The 15,409-nt window shown below is 40.7% G+C and overlaps 1 protein-coding gene across 3 annotated transcripts in view; it reads right to left on the reverse strand.

The window, feature by feature from the left end:
- ppp4r4 (protein phosphatase 4, regulatory subunit 4) overlaps positions 1-15,409 on the reverse strand; it is a 267,838-nt gene that overhangs the window by 27,441 nt on the left and 224,988 nt on the right. For 2 of the 3 annotated variants that reach the window (XM_072274558.1, XM_072274552.1), the window contains exons 20-23: positions 11,666-11,717; positions 7,254-7,359; positions 6,427-6,491; positions 5,826-5,958 (exon numbers count right to left, since the gene is read on the reverse strand). In XM_072274558.1, coding sequence (XP_072130659.1) covers positions 5,826-5,958; positions 6,427-6,491; positions 7,254-7,359; positions 11,666-11,717 — 356 coding nt within the window. Of the gene's footprint in view, positions 1-1,604; positions 3,933-5,825; positions 5,959-6,426; positions 6,492-7,253; positions 7,360-11,665; positions 11,718-15,409 lie in introns of those variants that run through there. The other variant, XM_072274564.1, reaches the window with a different exon arrangement.

The following is a 15,409-nucleotide window of genomic DNA, read 5'->3' on the forward strand; positions in this document are numbered from 1 at the left end:
ACTAATAAAGTTCCTATTGACATCAAACAGATCATTTGTTATTGATTTTCATTTGCAATTACAATCTATTCTTCATCCAGAGATTGGAGACTTGTAATATTTCTAGTGTAGGCACTGTGGCAGTAAGCTCAAATGTCAGTTTCTGACTAATTAACCATAAGACCTAGAAGCAAAATTAGGCCATTCAGCCCATCGAGTCCACTCCACGATTCCATGGCAGATTTATCATCCCCCTCAACCCCATTCTCCTGCCTTCTCCCCATAATCTTGATACTCTTACTAATCAAGAACCTATCAATCTCCACTTTAAATATACCTAATGATTTGGCCTCCACAGCAGTCTGTGGCAATGAATTCCACCAATTCCTCACCTTCTGGTGAAAGAAATTCTTCTTCGTCTCTGATCCAAAGGGAAATCCTCCTATTTTGAAGCTGTTATCTCTAGTCCTAGTCTCCCCATTATAGGAAACATCATCTCCACATCCAGTCAATCTAGACATTCAAATATCTGATGAATTTCATTTAGGCCTCATTCTTCTAAACTCCAGTGAGTTTAGGTCCAGAGCCATCAAGTGCTTCTCAAACGTTAACTCTGTCATTCCTGGGATCATTCTCACAAACCTCCTCTGGACCCTCTCCAATGCCAGTACATCCTTTCTTAGATAAGGGCCCAAAGCTGCTCACAATTCCCCAAGTGGGGGTGATTGGCTTAAGAAGAAGAATAAGGTCACTGCTGATTCGCTTACATTCCAAGGAATAAACACCTAGCCTGGCCAACCTCTCCTTCTACAGTAACTCAGGTCTTCAAGTCCAGAGAACGTCCCTGTGGATCATTTCTGCACTATTTGTCATAGTCATAGTCATACTTTATTGATCCCAGGGGAAATTGGTTTTTGTTACAGTTGCACCATAAATAATAAATAGTAATAAAACCATAAAATAGTTAAATAGTAGTATCTAATTTATGCCAGTAAATTATGAAATAAGTCCAGGACCAGCCTATTGGCTCAGGGTGTCTGACCCTCCAAGGGAGGAGTTGTATGGCCACAGGCAGGAATGACTTCCTATGACGCTCTGTGCTGCATCTCGGTGGAATGAGTCTCTGGCTGAATGTACTCCTGTGCCCAACCAGTACATTATGTAGTGGATGGGAAACATTGACCAAGATGGCATGCAACTTAGACAGCATCCTCTTTTCAGACACCACCATGAGTACATTTCAGTAAGCTCACAATAGTACATTTCAGTAAGCTCAGTAAATAGTACATTTCAGTAAGCTCAGTAAATCTCAAGGAAACATGGGAACAGGACCCCAGCACATTCAGGGATCATGAGGATCAGATACAAAACCACTGGGGTTTCAAATAGCCATATAGCGTATTATTCGAATTTGCTTAATTTAAGTTGTCAGACAACTCTAGATCTCATTCTGACAATCTCTTCATTCTAGTCAGCCCTCCTTCCATTAATTAGCATCAGAAGCTATCATTCAACAGTCAACCACAGTGGAGAATTTCTTTATCGTTACACGAGGAAACAAAAAAAATGCATTAAAGTGCAGTGATTACTTGCAGGTTTCATAAATAATGAACAACAAGAGCATGTTGAGTTTCTATTTGGAGTTCAGTATTTATTTTAAAATATGTAACATACAATTGTAACAGAATTGAAGGTGACAACACCTATTTAAAGATTTTCATAAAGCCAGATTTTTTGGACTGCATAGCTCAATCTGATTAAGGCCATATTTACACCAGTTTGCACATGGACTTCATAACACTGTTTATATATATTCCTGTAGCAGTAGGCATGTGAAAGAAATATATGCAAAATATGCTTTAAATATCATGACATGCAAAAGAAAATAAAAATTTAAATAGTTTTCACTTTTCTTATGAAAAGCTATCTGCATTTCTTTTACATGCTTACAATGTAACTCTTGTGATTATACACTGTTATTTACAATATATGGCAAAATGATAGGATAATCTTGCAGAAGTCTGACTTAGTCTTAAGAATGGAAAAAGGTACAATAGGGTTTTGAATCAAATATTAGATCAGAATAACATTGGGATCTCAAAATTAGTGGGAAAAATAAAATATACTGTATCCTATACATTTTACAATGAGAAATTAAATTCAATACTAAAAATTTATTACAAATCTCTGGTTACCAAATATTATTTCAAACTGTCATCAGGTTGCAACATGAAAAGACAGACCTTATGAAATGCACATACAGTGCCTCGAACCATATTAGTAACGCAGGCCAACAACTGCTAATACTGATATTTTGCGTAATGTCATGTGGTGTAGACAACTTTTGCACTGTGTGCTAAGCTTCATTAAAACATCTTTTACCCTTCAGAATAACACAAAGAAAAACACTTAACATTTACAGGTAGGTTGTTACATTCAGTTTTTAACAGCTAGCACTAATTGCACTATTGTAAAATCAACACAAAATGACTTTTACAGGTTTCTTGAATTACCTGAAAAGTCATGAGTCACTTAATGCTGGCATGATAAACCACTGTCAGTAAGGGCAACACGCTAATATTTTCATCACACTAACAGGAACAGAGCAAAATGATGCAACAATTGCCAGCCAGTGCTAGCAAAAGTAAATTCAGCTCCATGGAGAAGATCTACCTCATCTTCAGTTGGCATCCATAATGGTACGTCGGCTGAAATACAATCCAGATTTTTCTGAACTGAGTCAGTAATACCAGTGTGGTGAATTCATTACATTAGACTTTGCCAAGATATGCTAAAAATAGCATACCCTTCTGAGACAGAATAATAACCTCCACTCCAGAGATTCTGATCAGAAATGTACAAGTCACAAGTCAATGGGGCACATAAATTGTGTGCCAGAATTATCTCATTACTAACTTAAGCAAACTACCTTCCATATTTTAAGGAATACTCTTTCAATTTTTGATACCTATTTATTTGAAAGGTGATTTCCCTATACTATACACAGCAGATTTTCATTACTTCCTTTGTGTGTAAACTGGGTTTATTTAGTCAGGAGTCCAAAAGACTGCTCCAAAAATCTCTTCATTTGCCCCAAGACTAACTACATTCTATTTAAGAAGCAAGTAAAATCAATACATTAGGCAGACATGCCTCTTTGGAAAAGGCTCTGAACTCACAATTTACTCACCTGAAGCGAAGCTCAGTTTAGCAAATTCATCACTGAAGGAGAGGCAGATTAAGCTGTGTGGAGCAACTTCCACAGTGAACTAAGATTTGCCGAGAATTTAAGCTCTTGAAAGTTTACTACATAGCTCATCTGTTTATTAAACCTCTATTAGTTGAACTAACTAGCTAGTTTGGGATCACATTTGAAATCATTCAACTTGCATATAGGTTCCTTTTAATTTTTTCAAAGGGAGAAGTTGAAATTTCCACTTATCAGTAAATGTTTTCTGGCATTTGAAATTACCATGGCTGGTTGTGATGCACATTTCTAACAGGTTTGGGAGTACACGAGGATACATCATGTTCACTTACCCTTTACATGCCTTGCAAACAGAAAAATTGAAAACAAAGCATTGAGACATAAATCATATATTGTTTTTATTTCTTTATTCCTATCTATAATGGTGGTTGTGAAAGTTAGGTAATACTTTTTAATGAATTTTCAACACTGTGTAGTAAACAAGGATAAACAAAAATATTCAAAGAGCAAGTCATGGACAATAAAGTAAGAATAAGTTACTTCTGTAGAGACACAAATACAGCCTTCAATTTGGAATGAATCTTCTTCAAAATCAGTCAGAAAACTACATTATTTCCTCACAGCTTGCAAAATCAGCAAACAGTCACTGAAACTTGCCTTTAAGGAAGTCACTGATGCACGTCATTAAATGTTTGATCATGGAATGTAACATTTCTTCCATTAAGGGTTTGATTTTCTGCTTTTCCTTGAAGAAAAAATGTATGTTTAATAAGACACAATGTATCTTATTCAATACTTTCTTGAAATTAAAACCCTCTTATCCACATGAGGGTTTCTTCATACCTGCATAAAACTGGGAATCACAGTGTATCCAAGGTGATAAATAGATTGGCTAAAATGTTATTAATCCATATTGATACCAACCTTGGATTTCCATTTCACAATAGAATATTCAGCAGAGTTGGAATGGAAAACAGCTAGAGATGCACTATGGATAAAGCTCATCTCCCTATTATTTCCTGCGGATTGGTCCATACAATTGCTCAAGACCATAGAGAGCATTCTAATTGGATGCATCTCCATCTGGTATGGAGGGACAATACACAGGATCGGAATAAGTTGCAAAAAGTTGTAAATTTAGCCAGCTCCATCAATGACACTAGCCTCCCCAGCACTGAGGATATTTTCAAAACCTGATGCCTCAAAAAGGCAGCATCCATCATTAGGGACACTCACAACCAGTACACGCCCCCTTCTCATTGCTATCCTCAAGGAGGAGATGCAGGAGTGTCAAGACACACACTCAACATTTCAGGATCAGCTTCTTCCCCTCCACCATCAGATTTTTGAATGAACAATGAGCCCATGTACAATACCTCAATATTAGTTGCTCTCTTTTTGGGGCTACTTATTTAATTTATATATGTTTCTTATTGTAATTCACAGTTTTTTATTATTATGTATTGCACTGTACTACTGCCGCAAAACAACGAAGTTCACAACATATGCCAGTAATATTAAATCTGATTTTGAAAATACTTAACAGTGGGTTGCTTTCAAAATACTGGTAATCAGCATTCAGAGAACAGCAGGATACCAGGGTGAAAAGGTAAAAAGAGATACAAAATGTGATGATGGTCCGATAATCATCTTTGGTTCTGACCCCATGATAGTGTAACTCATTGACAGAGTTTGGAAGACCACATTCACTATGTGAAATGACCCTGAATTAGAAATAAAATTGGGACATGCAAGTGAGTGGAAATCATACTCTGCCGCAGGTGTGCACTGAGGAAATGGAATGGAAAAATGCCTGGCTTAATCAAACCCAAATTTGATTCCTGGCCAGCAACTGGTCTCTGCTCTACTATTGCAGCTGTGTCTGCCCATTTTTGACTCTGTCTATGTGAAGGGTAAGGGAACACAAAAGCCTTAATTCCCTTTCCAGATAATAAACTTTGCTTAACAACAAAATATGTAGATATAGTGTAGAATGACTGAGTCAATGACACAATCAATCACTTGCTTGTGCAAAGAATAACTACTATGAGAATGAGAGTAGACAAAATAACTGCAGCTCTGGAACCACAGTGAAGATATGATGCTTTTGGGAAAATGGGGAAAAAGAGTATTCCATCTTCTTCAGCCCTTTACCTGTTCCACCTGTCACCTCCCGACATCGTACTCTATCCCTCTCTAATTTCATGTTTATTGCTATCTGACTGTACATATACACAACCAAATAAAACAATGTTCATCCAGACCATCTTTCACCCACATCACACCCATCACGTAAACCAAAATGTTACCATAAGTAAGTTAATAAGATATAGTTCAAAATGCATGTAGTATACAGCATAGGTAAAGCATACCCTACACACCTGGCTCTACCTATCACCTTCGACCTTGGACTCCTTCCCCACCCCCAACTTCTTACTTTGGCTTCTTCCCCCTTCCTTTCCAGTCCTGATGAAGGGACTCGACCCAAAACGTCAACTATTTAGTCCTCTCCTCTAACCTGCTGAGTTCCTCTGGTATTTTGTGTGTGTTACTCGAGGGAGTAAACAGGCATCATCATCTTGATTTTGAAATTGGTTTCTCTATGAACACAGTAACAAACTTGGACACACAGACTTACAAGTTAAACTTTTTTGGAAGGGTATCTTTGCTCCCATTTGGTTTTTGCTCATTGGAATTAGGTGAATAAAAACGCGAACAAGATGGCAGATGGGAAAGCCCAGCGGAAGTTGAATGACTCTGAGATGTTGAATCTAAATTAAAACACAAAACCACATATTGTTAAATAAGTTTCTTTGATGGCTATTTCTTTGACACAATATTAATGCAACTTAGCAATCTATAAAATTTGTTTGCAGGTTTGATCTTTGCAGAAATTTTTATTGTCATTTTGGCACAAAAATGTGAAAATATTCAATTTTTTAATAGTATATAGAATGTTACAACTCCACCGAACCCGGCTGTGAAAGGAATAGGGTTAGGTATGGGGCTAGCAACCCCATTCCATTAAAAACCCAGAGTACAAAAACGCCAAAGACCTCATCCCTGGGAGAGGAAGGATACCAAGAAGATAGGCTACACTTGGGACAACGTGAAAGACTGGCCCAGGACGCAGGACTCTGGCAGGCTATGCCCTAGTAGGGGTGATGGGCTTAAGTACGTAAGTAACATTGAGTGCTACAATGCTGCTCAAACATGCTGTACATATGCAGATTTCTTACCAAATGATAGCAGGGCATTTTTTGCAGTTGGAGCAATTTGAGAGTTAGATATTGCAGTGAACTTCCTGAAAAACAAACGTTACAAATGTTGCAATTGAGATTTATTTCAGTAGCCAAAAATAATTCAACAGATATACAAATGGGTCAGAACTTACTAAAAAAAATGAAATGGACATTCCTGTAAATTCTGGTCTATTACAGTATAATTAAAGCTCCGGACAAGTTAATTGTGAGCCTAACATTTAAATTCATCAGCTCACAAAAGAATACTTTGGAATGCATGCCTGCGTTTTGACCTTGAGTCATGCACATGCAAATTCTGGTGCACATTAAAATGATTACAATGCTGCATATCTGCATAAAGAGTACACAGCAATTATATCCTGTATTAGTTGCAGCATGCAATTGTATTAGTTTTTTTAAATTTGGTGATATCACCAACAGAGTAAGGCATCTCGGATGGCAACAATGAGTGAATGCTAAGCCAAGAACTGTGTTAATAACCTGATTAAAGTTCTAAAACAATTAGCAGAAATTATAATAAAACTATCATTGATTTTGATGGCTCCGAAGCAAATGTGAATTCAAAGTATTTATTTTCACATCAGTAAAGATTAAACTGTGTTTTTCTCCCCCTGTAGAATAGAATTTTTACTCTGGAGATGAAGGATGATTTTGGTAAGGTTAAAAGATCAGATTTTTGTCAAATGAACTTAGCATCACTTTGAATAAGACATGTGAAGATGGAAAATTACAAAAAGAATGAATGATTTGGGGTTTCTAGCTCCCTCAATTTTAAGATATTTTACTCCTACCATCTTACTTACATTGTGGCCTTATCAGAGATTAGCTTCGGAGGTGCCACTCGAGCACCAAGCGAACGACTACGGGCTAACTTATTCTTCTTCTTCCCATCCTTGCTAAGAGATGAAACTAAGTTAAAAAAAAAGTATTTGATTTTAATAATGGAAGATGAAATATAAGGCAGCAATAGAAACAGCTCACAGAATATTTGAAAATACAGCTAATTGAAATAAGACCATAAGATATAGGAGCAGAATTAGGCCATTTGGTCGATCGAGTCTGCTCTGCCATTTCAATATGACTGATCCAATTTTCCTCTCAGCCCCAATCTCCTGCCTTCATCCCGTATCACTTCATGCCCTGACCAATCAAGAATCTATCAACCTCTACTTTAAATATACATAAAGACTTGGCTTCCACAGCTGCCTGTGGCAATGAATTCCACAGATTCACCACCCTCTGGTTAAAGAAATTCCTCCTGTTCTCTGTTCTAAAAGGATGCCCCTCTATTCAGGGACTGTGTCCTCTGGTCTTAGACTCTCTCACCATAGGAAACATCCTGAATTGAATTGAAATGACTTTATTACTTACATCCTTCATATACATGAGAAGTAAAAATCTTTATGTTACTTCTCCATCTAAATGTGCAATGTGCAATTTATAATAATTTGTAATAAATAGTATGTACAACAGGACAGTCAATATAACATAGACTCCTCTCCACATCTACTCTATCAGGGCCTTTCACCATTGATAGGTTTCAATAAGGTCACCCCTCATTCTTCTGAATTCCAGAAAATATAGTTGCCCAGAGCCATCAAATGCTCTTCATAAGACAAGCCATTCAATCCTAGAATCATTTCTGTGAACCTTCTTTGAACCCTCTCCAGTTTCAACACATCCTTTCTAAGATAAGGGCCCAAAACTGCTAACAATACTCCAAGTAAGGCCTCATCAGTGATTTATAAAGGCTCAACATTACATCATTGTTTTTATATTCTACTCCTCTTGAAATGAATGTTAACATTGCATTTGCCTTCCTGACCACTGACTCAATCTGTAAATTAACATTTAGATAACCCTGCACAATGACTCCCAAGTCCCTTTGCACATCATTTTTTTTGCATTTTCTCTCCAAATAGAAAATAGTCAACCCTTTCATTTCTTTTACCAAAGTGCATGACCATAGACTTCCTGGAACTGTATTCCATCTGCCATTTCTTTGCCCATGCTCCTAATCTATCTAAGTCCTTCTGTAGCCTCTCTACTTCCTCAAAACTACTTGCTCCTTCACCTATTTTCATGTTGACTGCAAACCTTGCAATCAACCGATCAATTCTATCATCCAAATCATTGACATATAATGTAAAAAGAATCGGTCTCAACACAGATCCCTGTGGAACACCATTAGTCACGGGCAGACAGACAGAAAAGGCTCCCTTTATCCCCACTCCTTGCCTCCTGCCAATCAGCCACTGCTTTATCCATGCTAGAAACCTTTCTTCTATCGAACTGCATGACCATGTACATCCCAGCACTGCATTCCATTCTGCCATTTCTTTGCCCATTCTCCTGATCTGTCCAAGTCCTTCAGTAGCCTCTCTATTTCCTCAAAACTACCTTCCCCTCCACCTATATTCATAACGGCTGCAGACTTTGCAACAATGTCATCAATTCCATCATGGAAATCATTGACATATAACTTAAAACAAATCGGTCCTAACACAGACCCCTGTGGAACACCACTAGTTACCAGCAACCAACCAGAAAAGGCTCCCTTTATTCTTTGCCTCCTACCAATTAGCCTCTGTTTTATCCATGCTAGAATCTTTCCTGTAATACCATAGGCTCATAGCTTGTTATGCAGCCTTATGTGTAGCAGCTTGTCAGATGCCTTCTTAAAATCCAGACTACCATGGTCCCATCCCCCTGATCTCTTCATCATACTGTCTGGTCCCATTCCCCTGGTCTCTTCATCATACTGTCCTGGTCCCATCCCCCCAGTCTCTTCATCATACTCTCCTGGTCCCATCCCCTGGTCTCTTCATCATACTCTCCTGGTCCCATCCCCTGGTCTCTTCAACACCATCCACACTGATCTCTTCATCATCCTGTCCTGGTCCCATCCCCCCAGTCTCTTCATCATACTGTCCTGGTCTCATCCTCCTGGTCTCTTCATCATCTTGTGCGGTCCCATCCCCCCGGTGTCTTCATCATCCTGTCCTGGTCCCATCCCCCCTGGTCTCTTCATCATGCTGTCTGGTCCCATCCCCCTGGTTTCTTCATCATACTGTCCTGGTCCCATCCCCCCTGGTCTCTTCATCATACTGTCCTGGTCCCATCCTCCTGGTCTCTTCATCGTACTGTCCTGGTCCCATCCCCCTGGTCTCTTCATCATACTGTCCTGGTCCCATCCTCCTGACCTCTTCATCATACTGTCCTGGTCTCATCCCCCTGGTCTCTTCATCATACTGTCCTGGTCCCATCCTCCTGACCTCTTCATCATACTGTCCTGGTCCCATCCTCCTGACCTCTTCATCGTACTGTCCTGGTCCCATCCCCCTGGTCTCTTCATCATACTGTCCTGGTCCCATCCTCCTGACCTCTTCATCATACTGTCCTGGTCCCATCCCCCTGGTCTCTTCATCATACTGTCCTGGTCCCATACCCCCTGAACTCTTCATCATACTGTCCTGGTCCCATCCCCCCGGTCTCTTCATCATACTGTCCTGGTCCCATACCCCCTGAACTCTTCATCATACTGTCCTGGTCCCATCCCCCCGGTCTCTTCATCATACTGTCCTGGCTTCCGTATTTAGGCAGCTAGGGAGCAACATCCATGGTCGATCCTTACTGACAGAGGCCTCATTATTAATGTGGGTAGTTGTAAAGTGGAAAACCAATATGGTAAATTTGTCCTTCTGCTGTCTGTATTACTTAACATTGAACAATAATATCATCTCAGAAAGCAAGGCATCATTAAATGTGCATTCATTACTCTGAAATCTCCTTAATATTAATTAATAGCTGCAGAATAGAAAAGGAATTCTACTAAGGAAAATACACCATGGAATAGATTCCATTTTACACACGATTGATTCAAGTAAGAAGTTTGATCCTGACTGCTTCAGTCATTTCTATTAGATTAAAACATTATATTCTTGGGTCACACTTACTCAGAAAGAGTACTAAACATGATGCGAAAGTCTGCAGATGCTGGAAATCTACAGCAACACACACAAATGCTGGAGGAGTAGCACATTAGGCAGCATCTATGGAAATGAATAAGCAGTCAATGTTTCAGGCTGACATCCTTCATCAGGACTTAGTCTGAAACTTGGACTGTTTATCCATCTCCATAGGTGCTGCCTGACCTGCCGAGATCCTGCAGCATCTTGTGTGCATTACTCAGAATTTCCAACATCTGCATGTCCATCCACGGCCTCCTCTACTGTAAAGATGAAGCCACACTCAGGTTGGAGGAACAACACCTTATATTCCGTCTGGGTAGCCTCCAACCTGATGGCATGAGCATCGACTTCTCTAACTTCCTCTAATGCTCCACCTCCTCCTCGTACCCCATCCGTTATTTATTTATATACACACATTCTTTCTCTCTCTCTCTCTCCTTTTTCTCCCTCTGTCCCTCTGACTATACCCCTTGCCCATCCTCTGGGTTCCCCCCTCCCCGTCCTTCTCCCCAGACCTCCTGTCCCATGATCCTCTCATATCCCTTTTGCCAATCACCTGTCCAGCTCTTGGCTCCATCCCTCCCCCTCCTGTCTTCTCCTATCATTTTGGATCTCCCCCTCCCCCTCCCCCTCCCACTTTCAAATTCCTTACTAACTCTTCCTTCAGTTAGTCCCAACGAAGGGTCTCGGCCCAAAACGTCGACTGTACCTCTTCCTAGAAATGCTGCCTGGCCTGCTGCATTCACCAGCAACTTTGATGTGTGTTGCTTGAATTTCCAGCATCTGCAGAATTCCTCGTATCTGCAGAATCTCTTGTGCTTAACACATGCTACCAGTTTGGATATAGCAGAGTTGTTTTTTTTTGCAATATCATTGGGGGAGGTGTTGGTGGCAAGCAGTATGGACAAGTTGAGATAGAGCAGAGTGGGAGGGGCTGGGATGCTGTCTGGTATGTTGAACGTTTCTAGTATTTTCTGCTTTTATTTCAGATTTCCTGTATTTGCAAATTTTTGAATTCCATTTACTCTGCCTGCTTTAGTTTACTTCCACAGTCACCCCAATTAATTTTATAGGGTGGGTGTCACAAAGAGGTGAAGTTTGTATACAACTATCAACAACATCTTTTGGAAAATTGTCATTTATTTGTATTCAAATAGTGATAAAATTTGCTTTCAAAAATAACTAAATTGCAGGAAAATATTATGTGCTTAACAGTTATCAAATGAGAACAAAAGGAAACTCACCTAATTTCTTTTCATTCACTGCCTTGTTTTCTATTCGCTTTTCCATGTCTTCCTGTTGAGCAAAATATTGGACTGCTTTTTATTAAGCAATGATAATGCAAAGGTCCCTTAAAATTGTCATAGCCAGGGCAGTTGCTGGAGATAAGCTCCCACTGGCTATTAAATGCTCCCAATGGCATGCGCCTCAAATAGCCTCTGACAACCGAGTCTTGTGTGGCTTAGCTACTCGGCCCGGCTGAACCGTTTCTACTGACAGGAGGAGGGGCAAAAGCAGGTTACTGGCACCTTAAAACCAGCAGCTTTGAGCAGATGGGGCTCATCAGACGTGGTTGGCAGCTCATCTAGGCGAAGAAAAACTCTAATTTCAAACCTCTGCTACCTTACTGCTATGCCCACTCATGGAAAGGCTTCGGGAGTAAACCACATTGGAAAAAACTGGAGCTGGTGTCCCAAAGGCAGTCCAACATTGAGTTCAACACTGACACTGGCAACTCCTGCAACACAGCTGGTGCCAAACTGTACTGGTTTCAGCTCTTCTTTTGGATCCATCAGCTGTGAGGAGAGGGGGAGCCTGCAGCAAGGCAACAATTTGCTCTTCATATCTCCCACTGCCCTGACTTACCTATCACAAAGACAGCTACGACACAAGACCCATGGTTAACTCTGACCAACAGAGAGCCTTGTTAATGCAAGGACAGGATGCAGAAAACCTTTGCAAATAAGAATATGAAGCACAGGGGAAAAATAATTTTGTCATGGGATCAATAAAAAGCTAACTAAAATGACTGATGAGAGCATGGCAGCATAGGTTGTCTATTCAAAGTTCAAAGTAAATTTATTATCAAAGTACATATATGTCACCAAATACTACCTTGCGATTTATTTACTTGTAGGCATTTACAGGAAATTAAATTTTGTGTGTGTTGCATAGAAGATTCAAGATTCATTTATTATCAACGAATGTATAAATTATACAACCTTGAGATTTGCTTGCTCACAGGTAGCTACAAAGCAAGAAACCCGAAAGAACCAAATTAAAGCAAAAAAGAATAAAAATAAAACAGCAACATTTGTTGCACAAGAAAAAATAAAAGCAAGCAACTAATTGAAGCAAACAACAACAACATTCTGAAACAAAATTGAACCAGAATTTATGAAAAAAACCATTAAGAAGTCTGACAAAAGATTCAAACTTCAGCAAGCCTTTAACAAGAGCTTCTATGTTAGGTTGGCCTGGAAGGTTAGGTTGCCTGGGATCCAGGGATTGGTGGCACAGAAGAAGGTTGATTGTGGAGAGTTGTCATTCAAGTTGGAGGCCTGTGACCAGGGGAATGCCTCAGGCCCATTGTTGTTTCGATGACAAAGTTATTAACTTGGTTAGGAACATTGCGAGGACACCAAAATTAGTCATGTATTGGACAGTAGAGGTGGTTATTTATGATTACAACAGGATCTAGATGAAATGGGAAGTGGACCTAGGATTAGCAGATGGAAATTTAACTTGGACAAGTGCAAAGGGTTGTGGATATATAGAACCAGCTGCCAAGAAGAAGCTGTAGAGGTGGATTTGAATATGATGTTTAAAAGACATTTTAACAGGCACATGGATGTAAAAGCTTGAGAGAGATAAGAGCCAAATGCAGGCAAATGGGACCAGTTTGATCAGAAAGGATGAGTTAGGTCAAATAACCTGTTTCTGTGCTGTATAATTTTATATCTTTGCAAAAATGTTTCACCCAACTATTCCCTCACCTCAAAAGTAATCAAACAATCCAGTTCACCAATCTCTACTTAACCCAAATATTGGGCTGTAAAGCCTTGGAATATTCAAAAACACAACTCAAAAGTCTCACAAATAAAAAAAATAATATTCCATACATATCAGTGCTTGTTTAAAAGGAGAGCTTTGCGAGTGTTCGGTATCATTTCAATGTCCCAATCAGTAGCGAGAGCAGCACAGAGAAGAGGTAGTACTCTTAAAAGCTTCCCAACCCTCTAGAAGGAAGTGGTACTCGTTTAAAAGGAGAGCTCGCAGCTGTTCGGTGTCATTCCAGCATCCCAGTCAGTGGTGGGGGCAGCATAGAGAGGAATAAATAAAAGTACAGAGGAGACAAGCAGAGCGGCCATTGTTGGAGTGGGCCAATGGTGAGAGTGGGAGTGTCAGGCTTTGGCTCAAAGGAGTCATCAGCTCGAAAGAAGCATTAGCTCTGGGTAAATTGTCCGGATAAGTTTCTGATAAGTTTCCCTTATTTCTTACTGTGTTAGGGGTACTTATAGTTTAAATGGCCATTGTGTGTTCTTCACATCGGATATTGGAGTCCTGGGAGACCCTGTGTGTCCCAAGGAACTACATCTGTATGAAATGCATCCAGCTGCAGCTCCTTGAAGACCGTATTAGGGACCTGGAGCAGCAACTGGATGACCTTTGGCATGCACGGAAGAGTGAGGAGATCATCGATCAGAGTTACAGGGAAGTAGTCACCCCTAAGTTGCAGGAGGCGGGTAGCTGGGTGTCTGTCAGAAGAAGAAGTAGGATGGTGAATAGGCAGTTAGCACTGAGCACACTGTAGCCATTCCCTCAATAATAAATATACCGTTATGGATACTGTGTGGTGGATGACTGCCCAGGGGAATGTCATGGAGACCAGGTTACTGGCACTGAGCACGGGTTTGTGGTCCGGAAAGAAAAGAGGGGGAAGAGGAAAACGGTAGTGATAGGCGACTCAATAGTCAGAGGAACAGACAGGAGATTCTATGGATATGAATGGGACACCCAGATGGTATTTTGCCTCCTAGGTACACAGTAAGGGACATCGCTGGTCACATCCACAGCATTTTGGTGGGAAGGGGGAGCAACCAGATGTCTTAGCGCATAATGGTACCAATGACATAAGAGGGAAAAGCAGAGAGGTCCTGAAAAGAAAATTTAGACAGCTAAGCAGAAAGCTAAGAAGCAGGACCTCAGGATAATAATTTCTGGATAGCTACCTGTGCCATGTTAACAAACTGCAAGGGTAAAAGGAACACAAAATACTCTGCAGATGCTGGGATCAAAGCAACACTCACAACACGCTGGAGGAACTCAGCAGGTCGGGCAGCATCCGTGGAAACGATCAGTCGACGTTTCGGGCCGGAACCCTTCATCAGGACTGTAGAGGGAAGGTGGGGGGAGGGTGGGAAGGAGAAAGTTGGTGGGTTCCAGGTGAAAAACCGGTAAGGAGAAAGATAAGGGGGTAGGGCAGGGGAAGCAGGTAGGTGATAGGCTAAACTCAGGTTGGAGGAGCAACACCTCATATACCGTCCAGGTAGCCTCCAGCCCCTTGGTATGAATATCGAATTCTCCAACTTCCGGTAATTCCCTCCCCCTCCCTTCCTCTATCCCTATGTCACTCTGCCCCCTCCCCCAGCTGCCTATCACCTCCCTCATGGTTCCGCCTCCTTCTACTACCCATTGTGTTTTCCCCTATTCCTTCTTCACCATTCCTGCCTATCACCTCCCTGCTTCTCCTTCCCCACCCCTTTATCTTTCCCCTTACTGGTTTTTCACCTGGAACCTACCAGCCTTCTCCTTCCCACCCTCCCCCCACCTTCTTTATAGGGCCTCTGCCCCTTCCCTCTACAGTCCTGACGAAGGGTTCCGGCTCGAAACATCAACTCATCATTTCCACGGATGCTGCCCGACCTGTTGAGTTCCTCCAGCATGTTGTAAGGGTAAAAGGACCATGGTGACAGTTATATACAAAG

This window comes from Mobula birostris, chromosome 1, assembly GCF_030028105.1.
Source record: "Mobula birostris isolate sMobBir1 chromosome 1, sMobBir1.hap1, whole genome shotgun sequence".
NCBI lineage: Eukaryota > Metazoa > Chordata > Chondrichthyes > Myliobatiformes > Myliobatidae > Mobula > Mobula birostris.